This window comes from Protopterus annectens, chromosome 9.part0 (assembly GCF_019279795.1).
Source record: "Protopterus annectens isolate FY-2018-M chromosome 9.part0, PAN1.0, whole genome shotgun sequence".
NCBI classification, from domain to species: domain Eukaryota; kingdom Metazoa; phylum Chordata; order Ceratodontiformes; family Protopteridae; genus Protopterus; species Protopterus annectens.
In genome coordinates, this window is record NC_056743.1 from 1,207,852,532 (window position 1) to 1,207,873,286 (window position 20,755).

The 20,755-nt window shown below is 37.8% G+C and overlaps 1 protein-coding gene across 3 annotated transcripts in view; it reads left to right on the forward strand.

Annotated features, from left to right (window-relative positions):
- Nucleotides 1–852: 852 nt before the first annotated feature.
- The window catches only part of ZFP91 (ZFP91 zinc finger protein, atypical E3 ubiquitin ligase), a 1,914,309-nt gene continuing 1,894,406 nt past the window's right edge, over nt 853–20,755 (forward strand). For 2 of the 3 annotated variants that reach the window (XM_044084130.1, XM_044084129.1), the window contains exon 1: nt 853–1,606. In XM_044084130.1, coding sequence (XP_043940065.1) covers nt 1,356–1,606 — 251 coding nt within the window. In that variant the 5' untranslated portion in view covers nt 853–1,355. The remainder of the gene's footprint in view (nt 1,607–20,755) is intronic. The other variant, XM_044084128.1, reaches the window with a different exon arrangement.

Below are 20,755 nucleotides of genomic sequence, written 5' to 3' on the forward strand. Positions count from 1 at the left end.
ACTGCACAACATTATACCAAAGAAAGGTGGGAGCGCACGGGATATGGGTATGGACTGCAAAACGGGAACTTGTGGATACTGCCCTTCTGACCCGCTTCTTACCCTACAACCCAGAGGTCCAGTCATAGCAAATACTTCACACACACTGACACACACAGTGGATAGTAGGACCTGACTAGTGCTGGGAGCTGTTGGTGCATTTCAGAAGAGTAGCATAAACAATTCACAGCATGAAGCAGTCCACATACATTTCGACGGTGCGCTTATAAATGTAGAAAGTACTCGACATTCATCATGTCACTGTAAAATCTGCATGGCTTGTCACTCAGCCCTGTCAATCATGTAGGCCTCGCCCATTCCTGCGCGAAAATCGCGGTGGGGTATCATAAAGCCATAATCTTCTTGGTATACATTCGTTCCATACTCTTTTTTTTAATTTGTCAACACTCTTATAACTCCCTTTATTTCATGTCAGTAAATACGTCACTATTACATGCTTTCTTAATTTTATTGTATTTTCTTTTGTTACTTGTATTTTTAATATTTTTGCTCGTATGCTGGGTTATTTAGTTATGCAATGTTTACTCACAAAGTTAACAGTCTAACGTTAATAAATTGGAGCTTTCTCTTAAAAGTAAAGTTGAGGGATCACAGAAGTGCACAGAACAAACATGATTATATTACAGAATAATTAATGATATTAAGTCTAAACATTGCATTCATGTTTCAAAAAGTTGGCGATAACTACTCCAGATACCAATGTAACAGGCATAAAAGAAAACTACATCTCCCAAGATCCTCCAATAATGACCGCTCAGTATTTGGTAAGAGGCCGCCCAAGTTTTTTTGTTCTCTGAGTCCCCATTTTGAAAGACTGAAAACGTCACATCACGTTTTTTTTTTCCACCTAACACTCCAAAGTCTTCTCCGCCCCCCCCTCCATTGCCTTAAAGGAGAAGCAGCACAAAAGAACCGGTACGGCGACAAAAGTATCGCGATAGTCGTATATTGGTCCTCCGTGATACGGGAGACCGGTTTTAGAATACGAAATGTTGAGGAAAAGGGAAGAGAAAAACAGGGTTGCAAGACTGAATTAAACGCAAAGAAAACGGAAAAAAAACGTGTGGAAGAAAGTGAATTTAGAGCAGAAAAAACCCAGGGCCCGGTGTGGGAACTCCTACCGGGGTCACAGTGTGATATACACCGTTATCTCAGTGAAGTCTTTAATGTACCTTTAGGCCTGCAGTTTACATTTGACAGGCTGATTGATTGACATCTAACTGTGGGGCGCATGGCCGTATAACGTCTGGCCCAGCCCTACAACCGCAGCCTTGAGGGCGCGCGTGGGGATAGGAATGGAGTCTGAACATAATTTGGTGGCTCGCACGGTGGAACCTGATAAGGTACGGGAAGCGCTTGAGGAGGAGGAGCCGACTCCGCCACGGCTATTGAGGACACGCGAGGCGCGGGCGGCTGCGGCGGCGTCGCGTAGGCGGAAGGCCGAATATCCACGGCGAAGGAGAGAGGATGCAGTGCAGCCGCAATTGAGGGAGCTAGGAGGCGAGCCATCCGAATTGGAAGTCGAGGTGGAAGGACCGAATCCTCTGTGAGTTCTCAAATATGAGGGTTTGATCAAGCGTGCATCATTTAATTGACTGGTGTTAGATTTGGGCACCATGAGAATGAGCTGGAGAAAGTTTTAGTCTTCTGTTGGTAATGGCAGAGTGTTGGCAGATCTTCTGTTTGTTTTGCACTTCTGGTGATGCCTCACTTTCTTAACTTTATGCAGCTGGTTCTGTGAAGTGGGATGCAGTTTAATAAGTGTGGTTGTATTCATGTAGGCAACGTAGTGCCTTGTCTGATCACTGCATGTCCTGAAGTTTGGAAGGATTTGAGCTGCATGTTTCATAACTTTATAAAATAGGTTTGGTTTTATGTTACTATGGTACCAAGGATCTCTTGATTGGAAGCCAGCATTTTGCTCCACGAAGTTCAGTTATGTGATTATTACTTCTTTTTGTAGAACTAACGCTTACAAGTAGAACTTTTGACAGGAATTCTCATTTTACTGTCACGTGTGCATTTGATGTTTTGGTCTGTCTTGGAGCATTTGGCTGTTCATAAATAATTATCAGGGCACTAATGCCCCCACACACACACAATTAATGAGCAGTGCATGATTTAATTTGCATTATTTCTGTTTCTCACCCACAGGTTTCAGCGGTGGCATTTACTTTCTCTAAAACTAGGGAGGACATTGGCAGGGCTATTTTTTAATGACCTAACAGAATGTAGGGTTTCTCCTATTTGTGTACATAAGAAAAGAAGAAGAAAAAAACAACTTCGAGTGGGTAGATGGACTAGTGCAAGGCCCTTCGTCTGGTTAATTACCCAATTCATATGTTGCTTCACCAGTTATTTGAAATTTTCAGTTTAAAGTTTTGTGTAATGTTTAGTAGTAAAACAGGAGTAATAATTTTGAGTATATCATGAATTGACAAGTACAGCAAAGGGAAGGGATTATTGTTACACGTATACTTTATTGAAAATTAAGGCATGTAACATCAGTGTAGTTTTGCATTCTTGTAGAAGAAAATGTAAGTTAAGGTAGTAAAACATGGATAGTGGCAAATAAGGTAATTGTGGTTAACCTGGGTCCAAGAAACTCTGTGATGGCAGTATACATAACACTGTGTCTGTGATGTTGAAATGTGCCTTCAAATGATGGTGTTTTAGGTGATATTTTGTACTAGTAAAATGCTTGCTTTCCATTTTATTTGGTTGCACTTGCTTGAAACCTAACTGCAGATTTTCTTTAAAACTTTATGGGGGTTGCATAAGTGCTGTCTTTCTTGAAATGCAAAGTTTGCTCAACTGAAAGTACGTGTCCATTTTCACTGTACTTTGGGCCACAGAAGTAGGAAGCTCCTGTGAATGCAAATTTTCTCACATTTTCTCAACGAGAAATTTGTGTGCTGTTATATGTTAGATACGGGTAAGCGAAGTGCCAATTTTAGCTTTTCCTGTAAATATGAAGTTTGTATACATCTTTGCAGCTTGTACAGTAGGTTATGATATCCACCTTTTAAACCTGCTAAATGCCTCTAAAAGATCAATTTTTTCAATAGTGGCCTGGTTAGGAATTTTCTCTGCTTTATCCCCAAGAAGTGTTGTACCTTTATGAACTACTGTTTTGATTTTTTTTTTTGTATTTGAGTATATTTTGCTTATAGTATGGTGTACTATTGTATATTTTTTTATTCGAGGATAGCAGCCTAGAAGGCTATGCATAGATTTACAGAATGGCTACTGATTTAAAAAAAAAAAAAAGTTTCACTTGTTCTGAAGGCCCACTTTTGTCTTTTGTTTGGATTCTCGGCATGTGTTGGAAGTCTGAAAAACTTGGGACCTTACAAAAGGTGTTACAGTATTGCAGTACACAGAGAGCACTTGGATATGGAGAGTAAGAGCTTTTTTATTTGAAAAAAAAAAGTATTTTTTAAAAACTGCAATTTTAAGAGGAAAATCAAATAGAGCATTAGTAGTTTAACATGATTGGCAAAGTGCTAGCATAATAAGATGCAACTGGATGCTGTTGTATTCTTCACGGAATAAATACAAAACGTGCTTGTGCTGCAGTTACTGCATGTATGGTATGTTCTTTTCTTGGGTGCAGTTGTAGTTTATGGGCAGAGTAGTGGCCATTAAAAACCTGTATGTGTTGCCTGCAACACATGCAGTCCAAGTACTTGGTGATGCCTGTGCTGTCGCCGTTATTTAAACAATGCTGGGTGTTGGAGAACCGTGTGTGCTGTTATATTTTGGCAATCCATTTATATTCTTCATCTGTTGCATGTGTCTAAATTCTACTTTAAAACTTTTATCTGATGGAAAACTTCTTTAGATTAACTTTTTATTCTTATGTTTTATTTCACCATTTCTTTTCACATAGAATAAGTTTGCAGAACAGACATACTGACTAAAATGCAATTTTTATTGTATTGTTGGTTTTCTATTATCCTTTAAGCATAACCCAGGCCAGTGGATGAGGAATAGGAAATTTACACCAGGCCTGGTATCCATGTCTGTTATGGACAGAGATGTAGCTTATTGCCTGACTCGCATTATTTTTTTGGGAAAACTTGGAAGTTTTGTATTAGAACAGTACCCCACCAGATGAGCAGTAGCAAGGACTGCCCAAACCCCACCCAACACCCTGCGTGTGATGTACGTGAAATTTATAGTTGTAGTATTGTAAAACTTTATGCAGTGCGGAAACTGTCAGCTACATGAATGCAACATATAAAGAATGGACATAATAGTTGGAAGAAAATTGCAGGTTTTAAGACTACTTCTGTAGTGCGGCATGCACTGGTGCTGTACTGCACAACAGTTATCACAACAAGGCAATACATAGAAAGCACAAATTTAACTGTAAGTGTAGTTTATCATTTTTCTCAAACTGCTGCGATCTCGGAGTTGGTATTTTTTTTGATTAGTGATTAGGTTTGTACTAAGCTAACTGCCCTTGAGAGCCATTTTAAGCCTAGCCAATTATCCCTTGTGAGACTCAAACCCTGCACCTTGTGCTTGTATGGCAAGCACCTTAACCAATAGGCCACCCTCCCAACCCTTTTTTTAACAGGTGTTGGGGGCGTGGAGGGCAGAGGGGCTTGCCCCCCCTGCAAAAACTATTACTATAAGAAGAGTGGCATAGTACGACCATACAAGGAATATTCATGAGGACGCTGATCAACTGACATGGCTTCTCAGTCAGGCTTGAGTAACTTGCATGTCACATGCCCTTGCCATGTCAGTCACTTTTGCCACGCCCATTTTGCACTGAAATGCCTGTGGGGTACTGTTCTAATACTTTGGGTTGTTAGCGTATTAGCAATCTATGGCTCAGTATATTGACCACCCACAGTTTATGTAAACATACATGTATATTTGTAGTTGTGCATGTCTGTTTGCATCTTTTCCTGCTCTACTAGTTTCTGTTGCTTCATTTCTATCTCTCTCCACTGCTGTAGACATCTTTATTGCTTTGTCTCCCTACATGTAAAACAAGCTATATTTATATATTGATGATTCATTTTTTATCTTCCTTTATCAGTTTATGCATCTTATGTAGTTTGTATGAGTGATATTATTGACCCCAAGCTTAGACTAAAATTCTTCGGATTTGGTTAGTGTTGTATCCCAGTAATAATATCAGTAATTAAGTATTTATGTAAGTAGTGTCATTTTTGAGTGAGGGCATTGTGCAATGATCACGTTTTTGAGAATACACTGACTGGAGTTCATAATAAAATAACAATGGGGGATGTATCCAATTGCATAATTTCTTCTGGGACATGTACATTGTTCCATTCCTTGCTGTAGCAGAGCAACAGTCCAGATTATTACTTAAAGGTAATGTATTGTTCGGAATTTTTTATGAAGTTTCTGTGCCACATAGGAAAACACAAACTATAACATTTCTCGTTTTAAGGTGAAGTAAGATTAATTCATTATGTTTTTAGTTTGCTTTAAGACTTGCAAAGTTTCCTTAAAAGCTCTACAGTCTATTCTAATTGACATCCATTTAATCTTAATTGTGTTTAAAGTTGTCTATAAAGATAACTACTTTTCAGTCTTATAAATGTCAGTTCATATACAAGGTTCATCCTTTAATTTTTAGATTTTTCATTCTATTTCTGTACACGTAACTAAATGATCTATATACAGTCAAAAATTTGATTATACTATTCCCCATCGTTTTGTCATGAATCCTTGTCAGATTTCCTGAAACATTGACTTTTATGTACACTTAATTAGACTTAAACATTATGTAATAGGCAACTTGAAACTGTCAGAATATTCAGGTCATAACAGTTGCGTGAAAGTAACAGCAAAGTTCATCATAACAGTGTATGCAAAGGACATGTGGTCCTAGTCTATCTTAACTTTTATGTTGCATTTCTGGTTCACTTTTTTTGTTTTTCTTGTGTTCCCAAATGTGAAGGATCTCCCTTTTAACGAAAGTTCCAAAACTTGTAATTAAAATCTTCTGAAGATCTGATTAGAAATAATTTGTTAGCTTTGTAGATACAATTTTATTGAATACATTTTGGGTAACTTGCTGTAGACATTGAAGGTATGGTCTGACACTTGTAATGAGAAAATTTCTCCTATTCTGTACATGTAACCAGTTGGTAGATACAGGGTGGTTATTTCTTTGTTTTATCTGAACAATTAAACTACTGTGTTTCTTTACCATTTCATCAAAATTTTGTATCTTTTCATAAAACTCTTAGCTACACAAAAAGGTAATACAGCGAAGATCAGTATTTTTTTAGGCACTAATGTTAACAGTTTGTAAATGATTTATGTTCATCTATCTTTAATTTGTCAGTGGATCTATTACATTGTAGGAAATTTGAAATCAACCAGGCTGTATTGTAAGAAATCTGAAACCAACCATGCCCAGAGCTTCTTGATGTTGTATTAGACCTGTTGTATGAATCTGTTTTCTGTGTGAACTGTCACTGTCATATTACTGTAAAGATCAAAGCTTCTACATATGTTCCTATATCTGAGTCGGATAATACTGGTTTTATTCCAGGTCATGTGATATAAGCAGTCCTTGATTTATTTTGGATGTAAAGGAAATGATGCAAAAATCTTTATTTACACTTGTTTTATTGTGTATTAGTATTTAAGAGGTGGTAAACTAGTCAGCCTGTTCTTAGGTAAGTGCTAGAGTAGCTGCCCTTGCGGACCATTTTAAGCCTAGTCAGTATCCTTTTTGGTGCTCAAAATAACCTATCCCATTTGGTTATAGATTGACCTTGCCCATCGTCTATTAATTATATTATCCCTAACAAGAATAACTGGGATTATGCCATAGATTGAGGGGAACTGGGCATGGGATAAAGCATTTAGGAGCTGCCTGTGTCCAGAGTGGTACGGGGGGGGGGGGTTCCTGTTGTGTGTGTGTGTGTATTTATTTATTTGTCTGTTTTATATCCATACATGCAACATAGACTGTGCAGAAGAGGTTTAGATCCCCATCCCATTTGACTTGCTGATGTACAGTAAATCCATCAGTAATGGGTCTTTGGATGCTTTGTATGTCAGACACAGGTCACCTCTTAGCAGTCTACAGGATACAGAGTATGAGTGCTTTGAGACGGTCCATGTAAGACATGTTTAGGCCTTCTATCCTTTTAGTCAGGTTATCTCTGTGGGGATTCCAGTCGTTGCATGTGTTTGGACAGATAACCTGCCAAAGGGGGCATTATACTAGATGATGGGCCTAATGAGAACTAAGTAGAAGATGGCAACGACTTCTCTAAATCTAGTCGCATTTTTTTTTTTTTTTTTTTTATATAAGCTGTGCAATACAGAAGGACTTTCTTATGATAGTAGACAGATGGTCAGAAGTTAGGTCGGTGCATTAAGTTCCCAAATCCTGAATAACTGCATCAAGTCTTTGTGCAAAGGAAACAATAATTAGTGCATTTTTGGCATTTAGTTTCAGGCCGTGATTTTGGTACAAACTTCCTGCGGGATGGCTAAGTCACTTGGGGATTTAATTTGTGAAGATTAAACAGTTTTAATTGAAATAAAATAGTTTGATAGTATTATGCAATATATTAATAAATTGACTTGTATTACATGTTTTCCTAGATATTTTTTAATGATCCAAATATACTTAACGTGCATGTCTTGGTTATTAATTTTCATGTAGTAGTAAGTTTTATTTTTGTTACATTTAACAGTAGACATTTTTTAATTAAGCATCCAGGCTTATTGCTTGCTTTAATTTCTGTTGGACTTAAATTCTATTGTACGAGAAAGAGGAGGATTTATTTTGATTCCAAGATTTTTTTTTCTGTATGAAGACCTTTTAGTATTATTTTGCCTGAACTATCTATCCACAATCCCTTTGTCTCATTTTTGCACATGGGGCCAGGGGGTTGCTTCAACAGTAACAATCATCTAGAGCCAAAGTTTACACCGCTGGGTGGTTAGCCCTGCCATGGTAGTTATTCCACATCATGCACACCCACACAAACACAGGAAGGACAAGCATACTCCATACAGAAGGCACCCCAGCCGAAAATCAAACCCAGGAACCTCTTGTGAGGTGACCAGATTTCGTAGTCTGCCCGTGGTTAGAGTAAGTTGTAATGGAGAAATAGAACACACTTGTATTCTAGATGAGTGTTTTTGAATCCATACGTATTTTTATTAACTCCTATTCTTCTGGGGAGAAAATATTCAATGGTAGACTAGTAAATATTCCCTGTGTAAGATGAAATACTTTTTTAGTATCTGGACTTAACTTTTGACTTGTTTTTGTTTGACATTACTTTATTCTTTGTTGGGTAGAAATCCAAGTTGATCCTTATCCATTAGTGCAATTATGTCGTAATGGACATAATTTGTAATCTATGTTTAATGGTCATAGATACCTATATGATGAACGTGTGCTTGTATATTAATCTTGGTAGTAGTGTCAAGGGGATGGTATCCTATTGAATTGGGTTTAGTCACCGTTTGCAAATCTTTTGTGGAAAGAACCTGTATAGCTGCTATTTGGATTCCATTGTTCCTGGCTATTGCATCTTTTTCCCCCCTGATTTACGGTGTTGTATCTTTTTTTTTTTTTTTTTTTCCCCCTGATTTATTCTCTCCGGCTAGCTTACAGATTTTAGTACCAGAGTTAAATTTTTTCAGATAAAATATTCCATAACAGAAACCTTCAGTGACTCCTCTGTTTAGACAATCCTTTATGAAGAAGTATTAGAATTGTTTTTCTTTTTTCTTATTGGATTCTTATATGCTGTGTTTTAATTATTCTAGACATTAAATTTTGATGTGTTTGTTTAAGCCACTTTGTGTGGAAAAAATGCAAACTTATTCTAGCAATGACACCTTGTGATTTTTTAAATTTGTTGATTATTTACAGATAAAAATGCTTTGAAAAAAGATAGTACTTTTTAAACTTTGTTTTGCTGCATATAGATATTTTTAGATTTTGTTCAATTGTACCAATCTTGAGTTTCGAATCTGTACTATGTAAACCTTTTAGTATTTATGTAAGATTTCAGTGTTTAGTATTGCTAATCTCACCATTGTATTTCTGTTTTTGTTGTAAACCATTATTTTGTCTAATTTAGACGTGTTCTGTTGTAGCTGTCTGTTAACTTCATAGTTAATGTATTATCATCCCTAAAGGGTCAACATATTGTGTCGAGTTTTTACCTAATTTCATTTGTCTAGTTCCATGACACTGGGATGGAGCCCTTCCTGTGACCCTGGAAAACTGGTTTCTACTGTCAGCCCTATCTCTGGGAGAGGTAAGGTAGTTGTGAAGGGGCATATCCCACTCCTTCTCGGGGAGGGGGTGAGAGTGAGAGGGTTGCAAGCACTTGAGCATCATAAGGAAGTATGATTTCACTGCTGGTTGCTGGGGGGCACTTTCTGTGTCTGGAAGGGATGCTGGGCTGCTTGCTGAAAACGTCTTTGAGTAAGTGAAGGACATCCAGCATAGTCGGACCATTATGGATCCTGTATCCCCATGTGAGCTGAGCATCTGCAGGAAGACCAAGGCTATGCTGTAAACTCTCGAATCACACCCAATAGCTGGCTGAATGATTGCCCTTCTGGGTCAAAATTCATCCTAATTGGGAAAGAGTGGTTATATTTCCTGGGGGGGGGGGGGTGAGTGTTGTTAAAGAAATGTAAATATTTTTGATTTATATGTCTGGTCAGTTTATTGCATGCATTCCAAAAGCATACAGGTAATTTATAATTTATTATTTTGTTTATTTTACATTTGTTTACCAGGTAGTGTCCAACTGGGCTGGGAGCCCGTTTTCAGCAGAGACCCGGGGAGAAAATTTCCAACAACATACATAAAATTAAACAGTGGACTAAAAACAAAACATGAGTACATATTGAACAGGTTCAAGAGTATAGAACAGCATTTACAATATTGGAGAACACAGTGGTGTACAAGATGTAATACACCAAATACATGTGTAAATCGGAGGCTTATTAAAGAATAGAGATTAAGAAGCGAGCGAAGATGGATGATTATTAGAATTATGAGGAAAAAAATATTGGTGAGTAGAAGAGGGCAAGACAAAGAAGAAAGAAAAAGTGTAAGTAAAACGATTTTTTAAACGGGAGTAGACCGACTGAATGAAGAGAGGGGAAAAAAAGCCATTGTCTGTATGTATGGTAAGGGCAAAGGGGTGCAGAAAAAAAACACTAGGATTTAACTAGGAGAGCAACGGTGGCAAATCCCAGTTATTTTTAAGGTGTTTGTTTTAGTATTGATTTAAAGGCAGGATATGAGAGTGTTTGAATTTTTAGTGGAAAAGAATTCCAGTTTGTTTGTGTCTTTCGGCTTTTCCCGGTTAGGGGTCGCCACAGCGGAACTCCGGTCCGCTAATGATTGGCAGTTGATTCTTACGTACCGGCTTGCCAGGCCTGACGCACAACCTTCAACGAAGGTACGCCCATTTACGCATGTCTCCACACAGAAGACTCTCTCTAGCTTAGAATCGAACCGGACAGCATCTTACTGTGAGGCGACAACGCTACCGCAGCACCACCACCACGGTTGGAAAAGAATTCCAGTACTTAGCGATTTTGTTTGAGTAGAGGGAGTCTCCATGGGTGTTGCGAGTGTAATTTTGAGCAGAGGTCTGCTGGTAGAGCTGAGGGGTCTGCTGCTGACATGTAGTTGGACCAGGGGTACAGTTGCAGGGCAGTCATTTGGGTTTTGAATAATTTTGTGGGTGAGGGTAAGTTGGTTTAGTGTTAAGAGGTTTGGGAGTTCGAGCCAGTTTAGTTTAAGAGCAGTACAGTGGTGAGCTGACTCAATGTTCTGGAGGTTGGTTTTGCGTAAGTTGGTGAAATTTTGTGAGCAATATAATAGAGTAGATAGAAGTAGAGATCTGGCAGTGGCTAATCTGGCTTGAGGTGTTTGGGTTTTGCCCTGTAGAGCTCCCAGAGTTTGGCATGTACTTTTTTGATTGTTTGGGATCTGTGAATGTCAAATTTCAGTTGGTCGTCTATAATAGCTAGGAGTTTGGACCATTTTAGTGCCGTTTGTGGATAGGATAGAGAGGGGCGGAGAATTTGATTTTGTTTGTTCAGTTTGTGAATATGATTAACTTGGTCTTTTTTGTGTTAAGAATGAGTTTGTGGTTAGTAAGGAATGATTGTTTCCTGAAATGCTTTTTGCATTTTGACTTGGAGTTTTAAGAGGGTAGGGGCTGCTACAGTAAGACTTGTGTCATTGGCATACTCTTATGATTGAAGCTAGTTGGGTAGCAGACATGAAGTTATTTGTAGAGATGATGAAAAGAAGTGGGTCCAATATGGACCCTTGGGGAACACCTGTGTTCACAGTCAGAAGAGTGGAGAGATTTTGGTCCCATCTAGTGGCTTGTTGCCTGTTTGATGTGGAACCATGTTGGGGTAGCTTGACTGAGGTAAGTGGCAAGTTTGTTGAGAAGTAGTTGGTGGGAAATGGTGTCAAAAGTCTTTGACATGTCCAGGAAAATAGCAGAGACAAGCTGACCATTGTTCATAAGGTGGTGAATGGTGTCAGTGAAAGCTATAAGGGCGGTGTTAGTACTATACTTGGGGTAGAAACCATGCTGAGTGTCTGCTAGAAGGTAATTTGATGTAAGGTGGTTTAGGAGTTGTTGCTGAATACATTTCTCAAGAAACTTGGCAATGGGAGGGAGGATTGCTATGGGGGCGGTAGTTGGTGACATCTCTAGAGGGGCCAGCCTTGTGGAGGGAAATGATTTAAGATATTTTCCAGAGGTGGAGTAGATATTGTTCAGAGCTAGAACAATTGATTAGAATTGAGATAGGGTAGGGAATAGATGGGGCAGTGAATTTATTTATTTTTTAGGAACTTATTTGGTAGCAGGTCGGCAGCAAGGCAGCAGGTTTTAGTTTGCTTAGAAGATTTTTTTTTATGTATGATGTTTGAACAGGTTTAAAGAAAACGTTTCTGTTGTGCCAGATACTGGGGAGGGGATTGTGAGTGGTGGTTTTGATTGCATTGTAGGAGGTTAGTTATAGAGTTAATGAAGTAAGAGTTAAATTGTGAGGCTAAGGGTTTAGAGGTATTTGATGCAATAGGAGAGGGGGTGGTGGGTCTACCTGGGTTGAGGGGGTAGTTGATTGCCAGAAGTATTGTGGGTTTTGAAAGTGCTTTTGTTGGGAGGATTGGAAGTAGAATTGTTTATCATGGTTGATTTTTCTTTGTTTGGTTTCTGAGTTGCCGGTATTTGGTAAGCACGGTCTTATCCTTGATGGGTATAGAGCCCTGGCTTTTTCTTTTTGTTTAATAAGTAGGTTAGTATCAGGAGACAGCTAAGGAAGTTGTTTTACTTTGAGTATTTTTCTGGTGGGGGCAAGGCAGTTTAGGATTTCAAGGAAACTAGAGTTCTACTGCCTGGTCCAGTTGTAGGTATTTTAATGGTGACCAGTTACAATTTAGAAGTAGTTGATTAAGTAAGTAGGTCAAGGGAGAGATGTTTTTTTGCCACGGATGTATTTAATTGGAGTGAGGGTTTTGATGTTTTTTTTTCTTTAGTAGAAGTGTAGGGGTGTGGTCCCTAAGGTTAATGGGTAGACGGCCGGATTGATAACTGAGGTTTGGCTTATTTGTTCGTATCCAGTGCAGTAAGGATTTTTTTATATATTTTTATTTTATCAGGGAGAAATTAAACTGGTTGAAGTTTGTAGGCCTGTCAGAGGAACAGGAGAGCCAGTCCAGGTTGAAGTCACCTAAGATAAGTTTCTTGGCTGAAAAAGGAGGAAGACCAGGAGAGAAGTTCTGTGCAGTGGAGATTGTTTCCGGTGGCAGATAGGCAGAGATAGTTATTTTTGGGCATTTATATGCAGGCGGGTGATGAGGATTTCTGCACTGGGCATATCTGGTGTTGTACAGTCTAGTTTTTTCACTTTTAGGGAGTCTTTAAACATGACTGCAACACCATCTCCTCTTTTGATTAGTCTGTCTTGTCTAATTACATTATAAATGTATGTAATTTCAGAGTTTTGTGTGGTTTTAACCAGGTTTAGGTAATTACTATAATGTCTGGGGAGTAGGAGGCCAGGATAGCGTGAAATTCTGTGATTTTGTATACAATGCTCCTCGGATTAAAGTTATTCGTAGGTCATAAGCAGAAATGTTAGGTAGGAGGAAGGACACTTGGTATCTGAGAGATCTTGGGTAGGAGAGTGCAGTTTGTGAGATTGAGAGTAATACATAATTAGGTCCTGGATTGGGATGAATGTTTGCCTGTAATTTCATGAGAGTTAGGGAATGGAGTAGGAGGTTTTTAACTTTGCGATAGCTGTATGGAATCTGATGTGAGAGCTGAGAGAGTTTGAGGGAAAATGGGAAGCAGTTTGAAGTGTGTAAAAGTTGTGGACATATGTCACTATAGTGCAGAAATGGTTGCTGGTGATTAGTGTGTGTGTGTGTGTGGGGGTGTTGCTTATATATTTCATAGTTGTGGAGGTTAGCGGCAGTAGATGCGATTTAGCGAAGGCATATTAGGATAAAGATGTAGAGCACTGTGAGATGGGGTTGCTTGTTTGGAGTAGGATGGGGAGTGGAGTTGTCCAGGGATTGTTTGGGAGAGATGGTAAATATGTTGTTAAAACGAGTTGGAGAGAGATGGTAAATTAAAGTAGTCAGTAATGTAGAGGTAGGGATGTGGAGTCAGTGTGGGTTGGGGAAAGGAGTAGTGCAGGTTGAGGAAGGGAGGTGGAATTAGTAATGTAGAAATGATGGCGGGAGGTGGGAGAAAACAAAAATATGTAGGGAGTTTAGGGATTGGAGTGTAGGAGGTGAAAAGGAAGTTGAGATGGCAGGAACGGGTGTGGCTATGAGAGTATAAATGTAAGGAAAGTGGGTGTGAATGGGGGTGTGGTAGGGGAGCAGAGTGAGCCTGAGCGTGGCGAGGGGGAACGGGTTACGGCAAGGAAGAAAAAAGCACAGTTACCACTGACTGCGCAGGTAACCACTATTGTAGACAATATTTAGAGGTAGATATAGAGAGAGAAGTGGTAGTGGAGTATAAAAAAAATTTGGGTCTCTAAAAGTTGTTTGTCGAGTTTAAACAATTTCAACTGTACTCAATGCTTGACAAGGTTGATTTCTTGCTATCACTTGTAGCTGTTTCTAAACTGTAGCTGACCCCCCCCCCCCCCATATCCAGTTACCTTTCATTTTATTCAGTAAAATGTTCAAGTAATGCTGGCAGATATCACACAGAGACTTGAAAATCTAGTACTCTTGCTAACTTAATTTGTTTTGATAGTCAACCAGCCACTTTTTTATATATTATGGATTTATAGGTGTGTACTAGGCCTAGCCGTGCAATCCAAAACACAGTTGTGTCCATGTGTATCATTGACATTTTATTAGGGAGAGGTACGTTGGGAAGCATTTGTATGTTATGTGGGAGGTTGTTTGGAAAGGACAGTACTGTCTGCCATGGTCTGTTAGTGACATGGGGCCAGACCCAGGGTGAATTTCTGATTGCGATTGGGAGAATAAATGTGTATTTGCTTACCAGCCAGTCTGAATGGTCAGAGTTACTGCCTCATAGCACTTGGTTCTCCTGTTCGGTTTCCTGCAAACTTTGGGGAACACTTTTTATGCAGACTTGTCTGCATGAGTTTTTTACCAGGTGCAATGGTCTCCTTTTCTGTCTCAAGAGCATGTTGTAGGCAAACTAATGGCAGTACAGCTGACGTTTTCCAGTTAGTGTGGGTGCGTCCCACAGTTGTGCAGTAATTATACATATTTATAAACACCACTTCAAGGGTTTATGATTACCTTTTCACTTGCTTTTGGAACACTCCTATCTTTGATTCTTCTCATAAGTTTCTCGTCTTCAGTGATCAGGCCTAAGGGCCATCTAGGAACACTTCCTCATGAAGCTCAATGTTATAAACGTATTCCCCTGTCCAGTGATTTAAAATTGGATTTAAAACTAGTAATGTTCGGTGAGGGCCTGATCTTAAGTATACAATTCTGTAACCTAACCTAGATATTGTTTAATAAATTTGCTTCGAGATGCAGTAAGAGCTGAAGCTACTAAATTTTATGTCTATACCTATGACCCCTGTTGGTACAAAGAAACATAAGTTGTAACATTTTAATCATGGAATGTTATAGAAGCACAAATAGCTTTACCCTTGGTATGCTTAAAGGGTAAAGAAAATTTTTCATGGTATGTTGGATAGAAGGCATTTTTTGTAAATTTACTTTGGACGGTTTCAAGTAAGATAAGATTCCTATTATAAACAATGTATTATATTCCAGGATTGAGCAAATGTATGTTTTGTAGAAGTATAATAAACTATACTCCTCTTAAAGGTAATGATTTGAACATAAGATGAATTGCACATTTTCTAATATTCACATGAGACAAAAATGAAATGTCCAGTGGAAATGGATTTGCCCAAAGTTTTGTTAATATCTGTTTCATGTAAAATAATATTTTAGAAACTGGCAGACCAGTGCTTAGTCCTACCTTTAGTACATTACTTTGCGCATTATTGTACTGAAATTTAAATTGATAACTTCAGCCCAAAGTGAAAATTCATGAAGAAACTGAGATATGTGTATTGTCCCCTTTGCAGTCTAGTATAAATCCTGTTTTATAGTATTCCATCTAGCCCCACAGCACCTGTTACCCAAGTGCAAGAGGGGAACATTAGTAACAGATTGAAAGACTTGGAAAAGAAGTTGGGGAAGGTACGTAACCGTCAATGTGACAATATCTTTTTGAGGGAGAGTATTAAGAACAAAAGAGTACCTAAGGGGCTAAGGGTTTTTCGTTTCCCTAATGGTTTACTTGAAAATGACCCTGAATGTACTGAACTTGTAGAAATGTTTGATAGACACTGTATAGAACTTATGGAGTTCATAATTAGAATTAATAACAAAAAATAGAAGCATTGGTTGGTGAAGTGGAAAATTTAAATGAAAATGTTTTAAATGATGTACATTTTGATGAAATTGGCCAAAAGTATGACATTATGTTTGTTAGAATTGAGCAGCAAGTTAATGATGATGTGAAAAGGAAATGCAGGAAGTTTTATAGGGATGCATGTGAATATAAATATAGGCACGCCTACCCTTTTCCTAAATCATTCCTCTATGTACATGTGAGTGAGATTGTTGAAAATTATGACCAGGAATACCCAGCACTTAGGAGATCTGAAAGGTTGCAAAATAAACATAATGCACCAAAAGGGGAAACATTTTTAGAGCAACAAGGGGGAAACAAGGGAGGGGTGTGGAGAGTCCCTTACCAGAAGTGGAGAAATGGCAGTCATTATTAGTTGAGCTAGAGGCTCCAGACAAAATAATTAACTCCTTTGATGGGTTATTATTGAGCTGTAAAGGGTTCAATATATTTAATTATGCTGGATTAGAAATTAACAAAGAGCATTTCTCTTTACTGAAAAAAGGTATTAAGTTCATCCCTAATTGTAAGGGCGATATTTCACATATCATTACGGACTTTAAGCTATATACTAGGAAGTTTAAGTTTTTCGTTTAAGGATGTCCCTGTAGTACCTAAAGCTTTGAATTTTAAACAGAAAAGTTGTTTTAACCCTCCTTTACATCCTACACTTTTCACTTTTGAAAAAGTATGCATACAGGAGGTCTACGAAATGTACCACAACTCTAAACATAAACAATACAACCTCACGTATGAGGAGAACCAACTCCTAAAGGAACTTGGTGGTAACACAAATTTGAGATTTATGAAACCTGATAAAGGGGGTGGGGTGGCTATTGTGGACAGGATGGATTACATTAATATAATTTACAGTATGTTACAAGATGATGACAAATATGAAGTTTCTTTTATTAATGAAATTAATGTAGCTCACAAGAAGATTCAGTTATGTTTGTAAGATTCACTTTACCAGGGAGTAATAAAGAAATATTCCAATTCTTGTGCAATGAACATCCCAGAATAGCCATCATGTTTGGTATTCCTAAAACCCACAAAAATATTTCTGATCCCCCATATAGATTGACTATAAGTTCAGAGAATAGTATGACTTGCCCACTGGGGATATTCATAGAAAGAATGGTTCGTGGGAACCTGAAAAATATAGATTGCATATTACAAGTTTCATGGAATTTTTTAGGTAAAATTAAGAACGAATATTTCCACGAGGCAAATGTTTTTTTTTTCCACTACTGATGTAGTAGACTTATTTACATCTGTACCCCGTAGGGAGGGTTTGAGTCTATTCCATGAAGCTTTATTGGAAGTTTGTAATTTTGAGTAATACTTTACTCAACTTTGTAATGGTCCTTATGGAAATTATTCTAAAAAACAATTTCTTTATATTCGAGGGGGAATATTATAAGCAGACTAATGGGGTTGCCATGGGAATTAGTTATGGACCCCTTTTTGCAAAACTTGTCATGTATTCCTGGGAGAAACTTTATATATTCAGTAGTAAATTTGTAGGGAAATTAGTGGACCTACCTCTGGTTTTTGGATAATATTTTTATTTTATGGAGGGGGGATGAAATGATAAATTAATTTTTGACCTACATTAATACTGTCACTGATCATTTTAAATTTACTGGTACCCATGATAATGAATCCATCAACTATTTGGACGTAACCATCTCCGTTGATTTTATCAGGGCATGTTTTGTATTGAGAATATACAGAAAAACCTACATTCTCGAACGATTACTTGGAATACAGTAGTTGTCACCTAGGATATACTAAGAAAAATATTGTGAAGGCCAAATGGTCAGGATAGCTAGAATGTGCTCTTCTGAAGATATTTGTAAAAATGAGAGAGCTTATTTAGTCAATCTTTTTACGGATAGAGGTTACCCAACTTCCTTGTTATATTCTATTAGTGAAGAAGCTTTAAACGAATGGGGTAAGAAGTATGTACCCTTATTGGGTAAACCCCTTGAGTCTTCAAAAAAATAATGGTAAACACAATGGGGATAAAAACAACCAAAACTATACACAATCCATGGCTTTGACTTACGGTTCCCAGGTGAAGGATATTTGACAAATAATTAGGAGGAATTGGGTAATGTTTAAGGGTAAAGAAGGTTTAATGGGCATTGTGGGTAACAAACCCTGTTTTGTATTCAAAACTAGTCACAATCTCAAGTACCTACTTGAACATCCTATAAAGACAAATGACATACTCAGAGGAACTAGGAGTTGTAGTTCATGTGCATACTGTTCGTACGTTTTAAATGTTGATTGGGTGGAAATTGGTTCTCTTAAGAGAAAGGTATATTTAAAGAGAAGCTCATGTGGTTCTAAACTAGTCTACCTTTCTGTCTGCCAGAAATTGTATGTTGGCAAAACTGAGAGGGCTCTGCGCAGACGGATATATGAACAACTTTATGCTATCAGACGCGAGGATAATAATAATAATGCCCTCTATAAACATTTCAGGGAAAATAGTTCCTGTAAAACCTTTCATTTTGGTATTTTGGAGAACCTTGGTAATGACCATAGGGGTGGTGATTGGAAAAATAGGTTGGAAAGGGAAGAGTTAAAGTGGCAACTGAGATTGAACTCTACCCACACCTTGGGTATAAACAAAACATGTAGCATTAAGCCAGTTTTAAAATATCATTCATTTGTTGTAAATCTTTTTATAAAATGTACTTTTGTAAGATGCATTTCAATTAATTCTTATGCAATATATTAAGATTTTATTATTTTCAATGACAATATTGAGAATATATTTTAATATATAGGTGTGTGTGTATATGTATATATGTGTGTGTGTGTGTGTGTGTATATATATATATATATATATATATATATATATATATATATATATATATATTTTTTTTTAAATGACGCTTTTAATGTATGAATTGTGGTATGTTTCTTTAAATGATGAACGGGAGATGTAAAATTAATTGGCAGTTATTCAATTGTTTACAAGTATAAAAGTACTACTGTTTTGTGATTTTAAATGTTTCTGATGAAGTCTTGATATGGAAGACAAAGCGCGCTCAATTAAATTTGTTCAAAGTCATATTCTAATGCTTTCATTATAGCTATTACAGCTACACTAATACTACACTCGAGTGTTTCGTTGGAACTGTATTACTTTCTTGTTTTAGCTGAAATTTTAAATTGATAACTTCATCCCAAAGTGAAAATTCATGAAGAAACTGGGATATGTGTATTGTCCCCTTTGCGGTCAAGTATAAATCCTGTTTTACAGTAGTTAGCATATTTGGCTAGAGAACAATAAACATTAATGGGAGTGGTTTGATAGTACTGGGCTAAACAAAAAGGGGCCTAACATCAAACCCTGAGAGATTTTGGATAACACAGGAAGATATTCAGAACAGGGTCCTTTTTTAAGAACACACTGAAGTTCTGATGGTAAGCAATAAGTGGGTTGTGTCTTCAGTCTTTCTAATGTAGTGTTATGGGAAACCGTATTGAAAGCTTTAGCCACGTCAATGTAAGTAACGCCAGTTAAAAGTGATAAGTCACGTGCTAAAAATAACTCTACTAAATTAGTGAGTGTAGACCTTCCCAAACTAAATCCATAGTGATAAGAGTCATACTGTTTACAGTGATTTTCCAAGTCTTGTAATAATGTCAACAGAATATGCTCGAAACATGTACATAAGGTAGATGGTAGGACTAAGGTCTGTAGTTTGGTAAGTCCATCTTTTTTGTTTCTTTTGTATATATTGGTGAAATAACTGATTTTTTCCAGAGTGATGGAACAATACCATTTAATGATTTAGAAGTTAAATGTACCATTGAAATTAATTTGCTGCAGTTCATGTACCAGTGCTGCCCGGTATATGGTTCAGACCCATAGTTGTCTCTCTACCAGTTTGTGTTGCCTCTCTAAACCAGTACTAGCGAGTGGACAAATTATTTGTGCGGTTGATACTAAATCTAATGGAAATTTATTAGTAAAATTCTGTGAATTTGAAAAAAAAAATTAAACTCCCCTACTATTCTCTTAGGCTCAGCTAAAACTTCCCCATTAACTAATTGCTGATTTGTAAATATTAAGTTAATGTATTAAGAAAAGCTTCTTTTTTGTAGGATACAGTAGTCAAGTTTCACATTTCATTTTCTTGTATATCAACTCTAGTTCCCGAATTCCAAAGTCTTGGTCCGGCATCGGTTGCTGTCGCTTCTTCCGTGACGTCAGAGCGCCAGGGGTATATGAGGCATCTGACGCCATTTTCTTCAGTCTTTCTTGCCGTGCGGTGCCCGAAGCAGAAGCAGTTTGCAAGTGCCGGTCGGCAGACACCTGAGATTTTCTTTTTGAATTTCAGTCTGAAGTCTTCAATAAAGCTAAGTACCCCATTGGGGAACATTTTCTTGCCTCAGTCCGATGTCAGAAAAAGTTAACAATTGTATTTCTTGTGGGAAGCAAATACCTCCATAAGGACTTCCATTCCTATTGTATTCCTTGCCTAGGCCCAGACCACGACGTCACAGGTTGTCTGTTTTGCTCTAGGTTTAATAAACGGAACTATCAAACACCGTTTTGACTTCGCACTGCATTATTTTGATAGGAAATTTAATTATATCATGCCATCGGAGCAGCCGACCGCCATTCATAAAAAACGCAAGGATAAGGACAGGCAACCTAGGAATAAGCCAGACCCCGAGGCCTCAGCTAGGCCTGTCGCCGGTTTTCAGTGAGG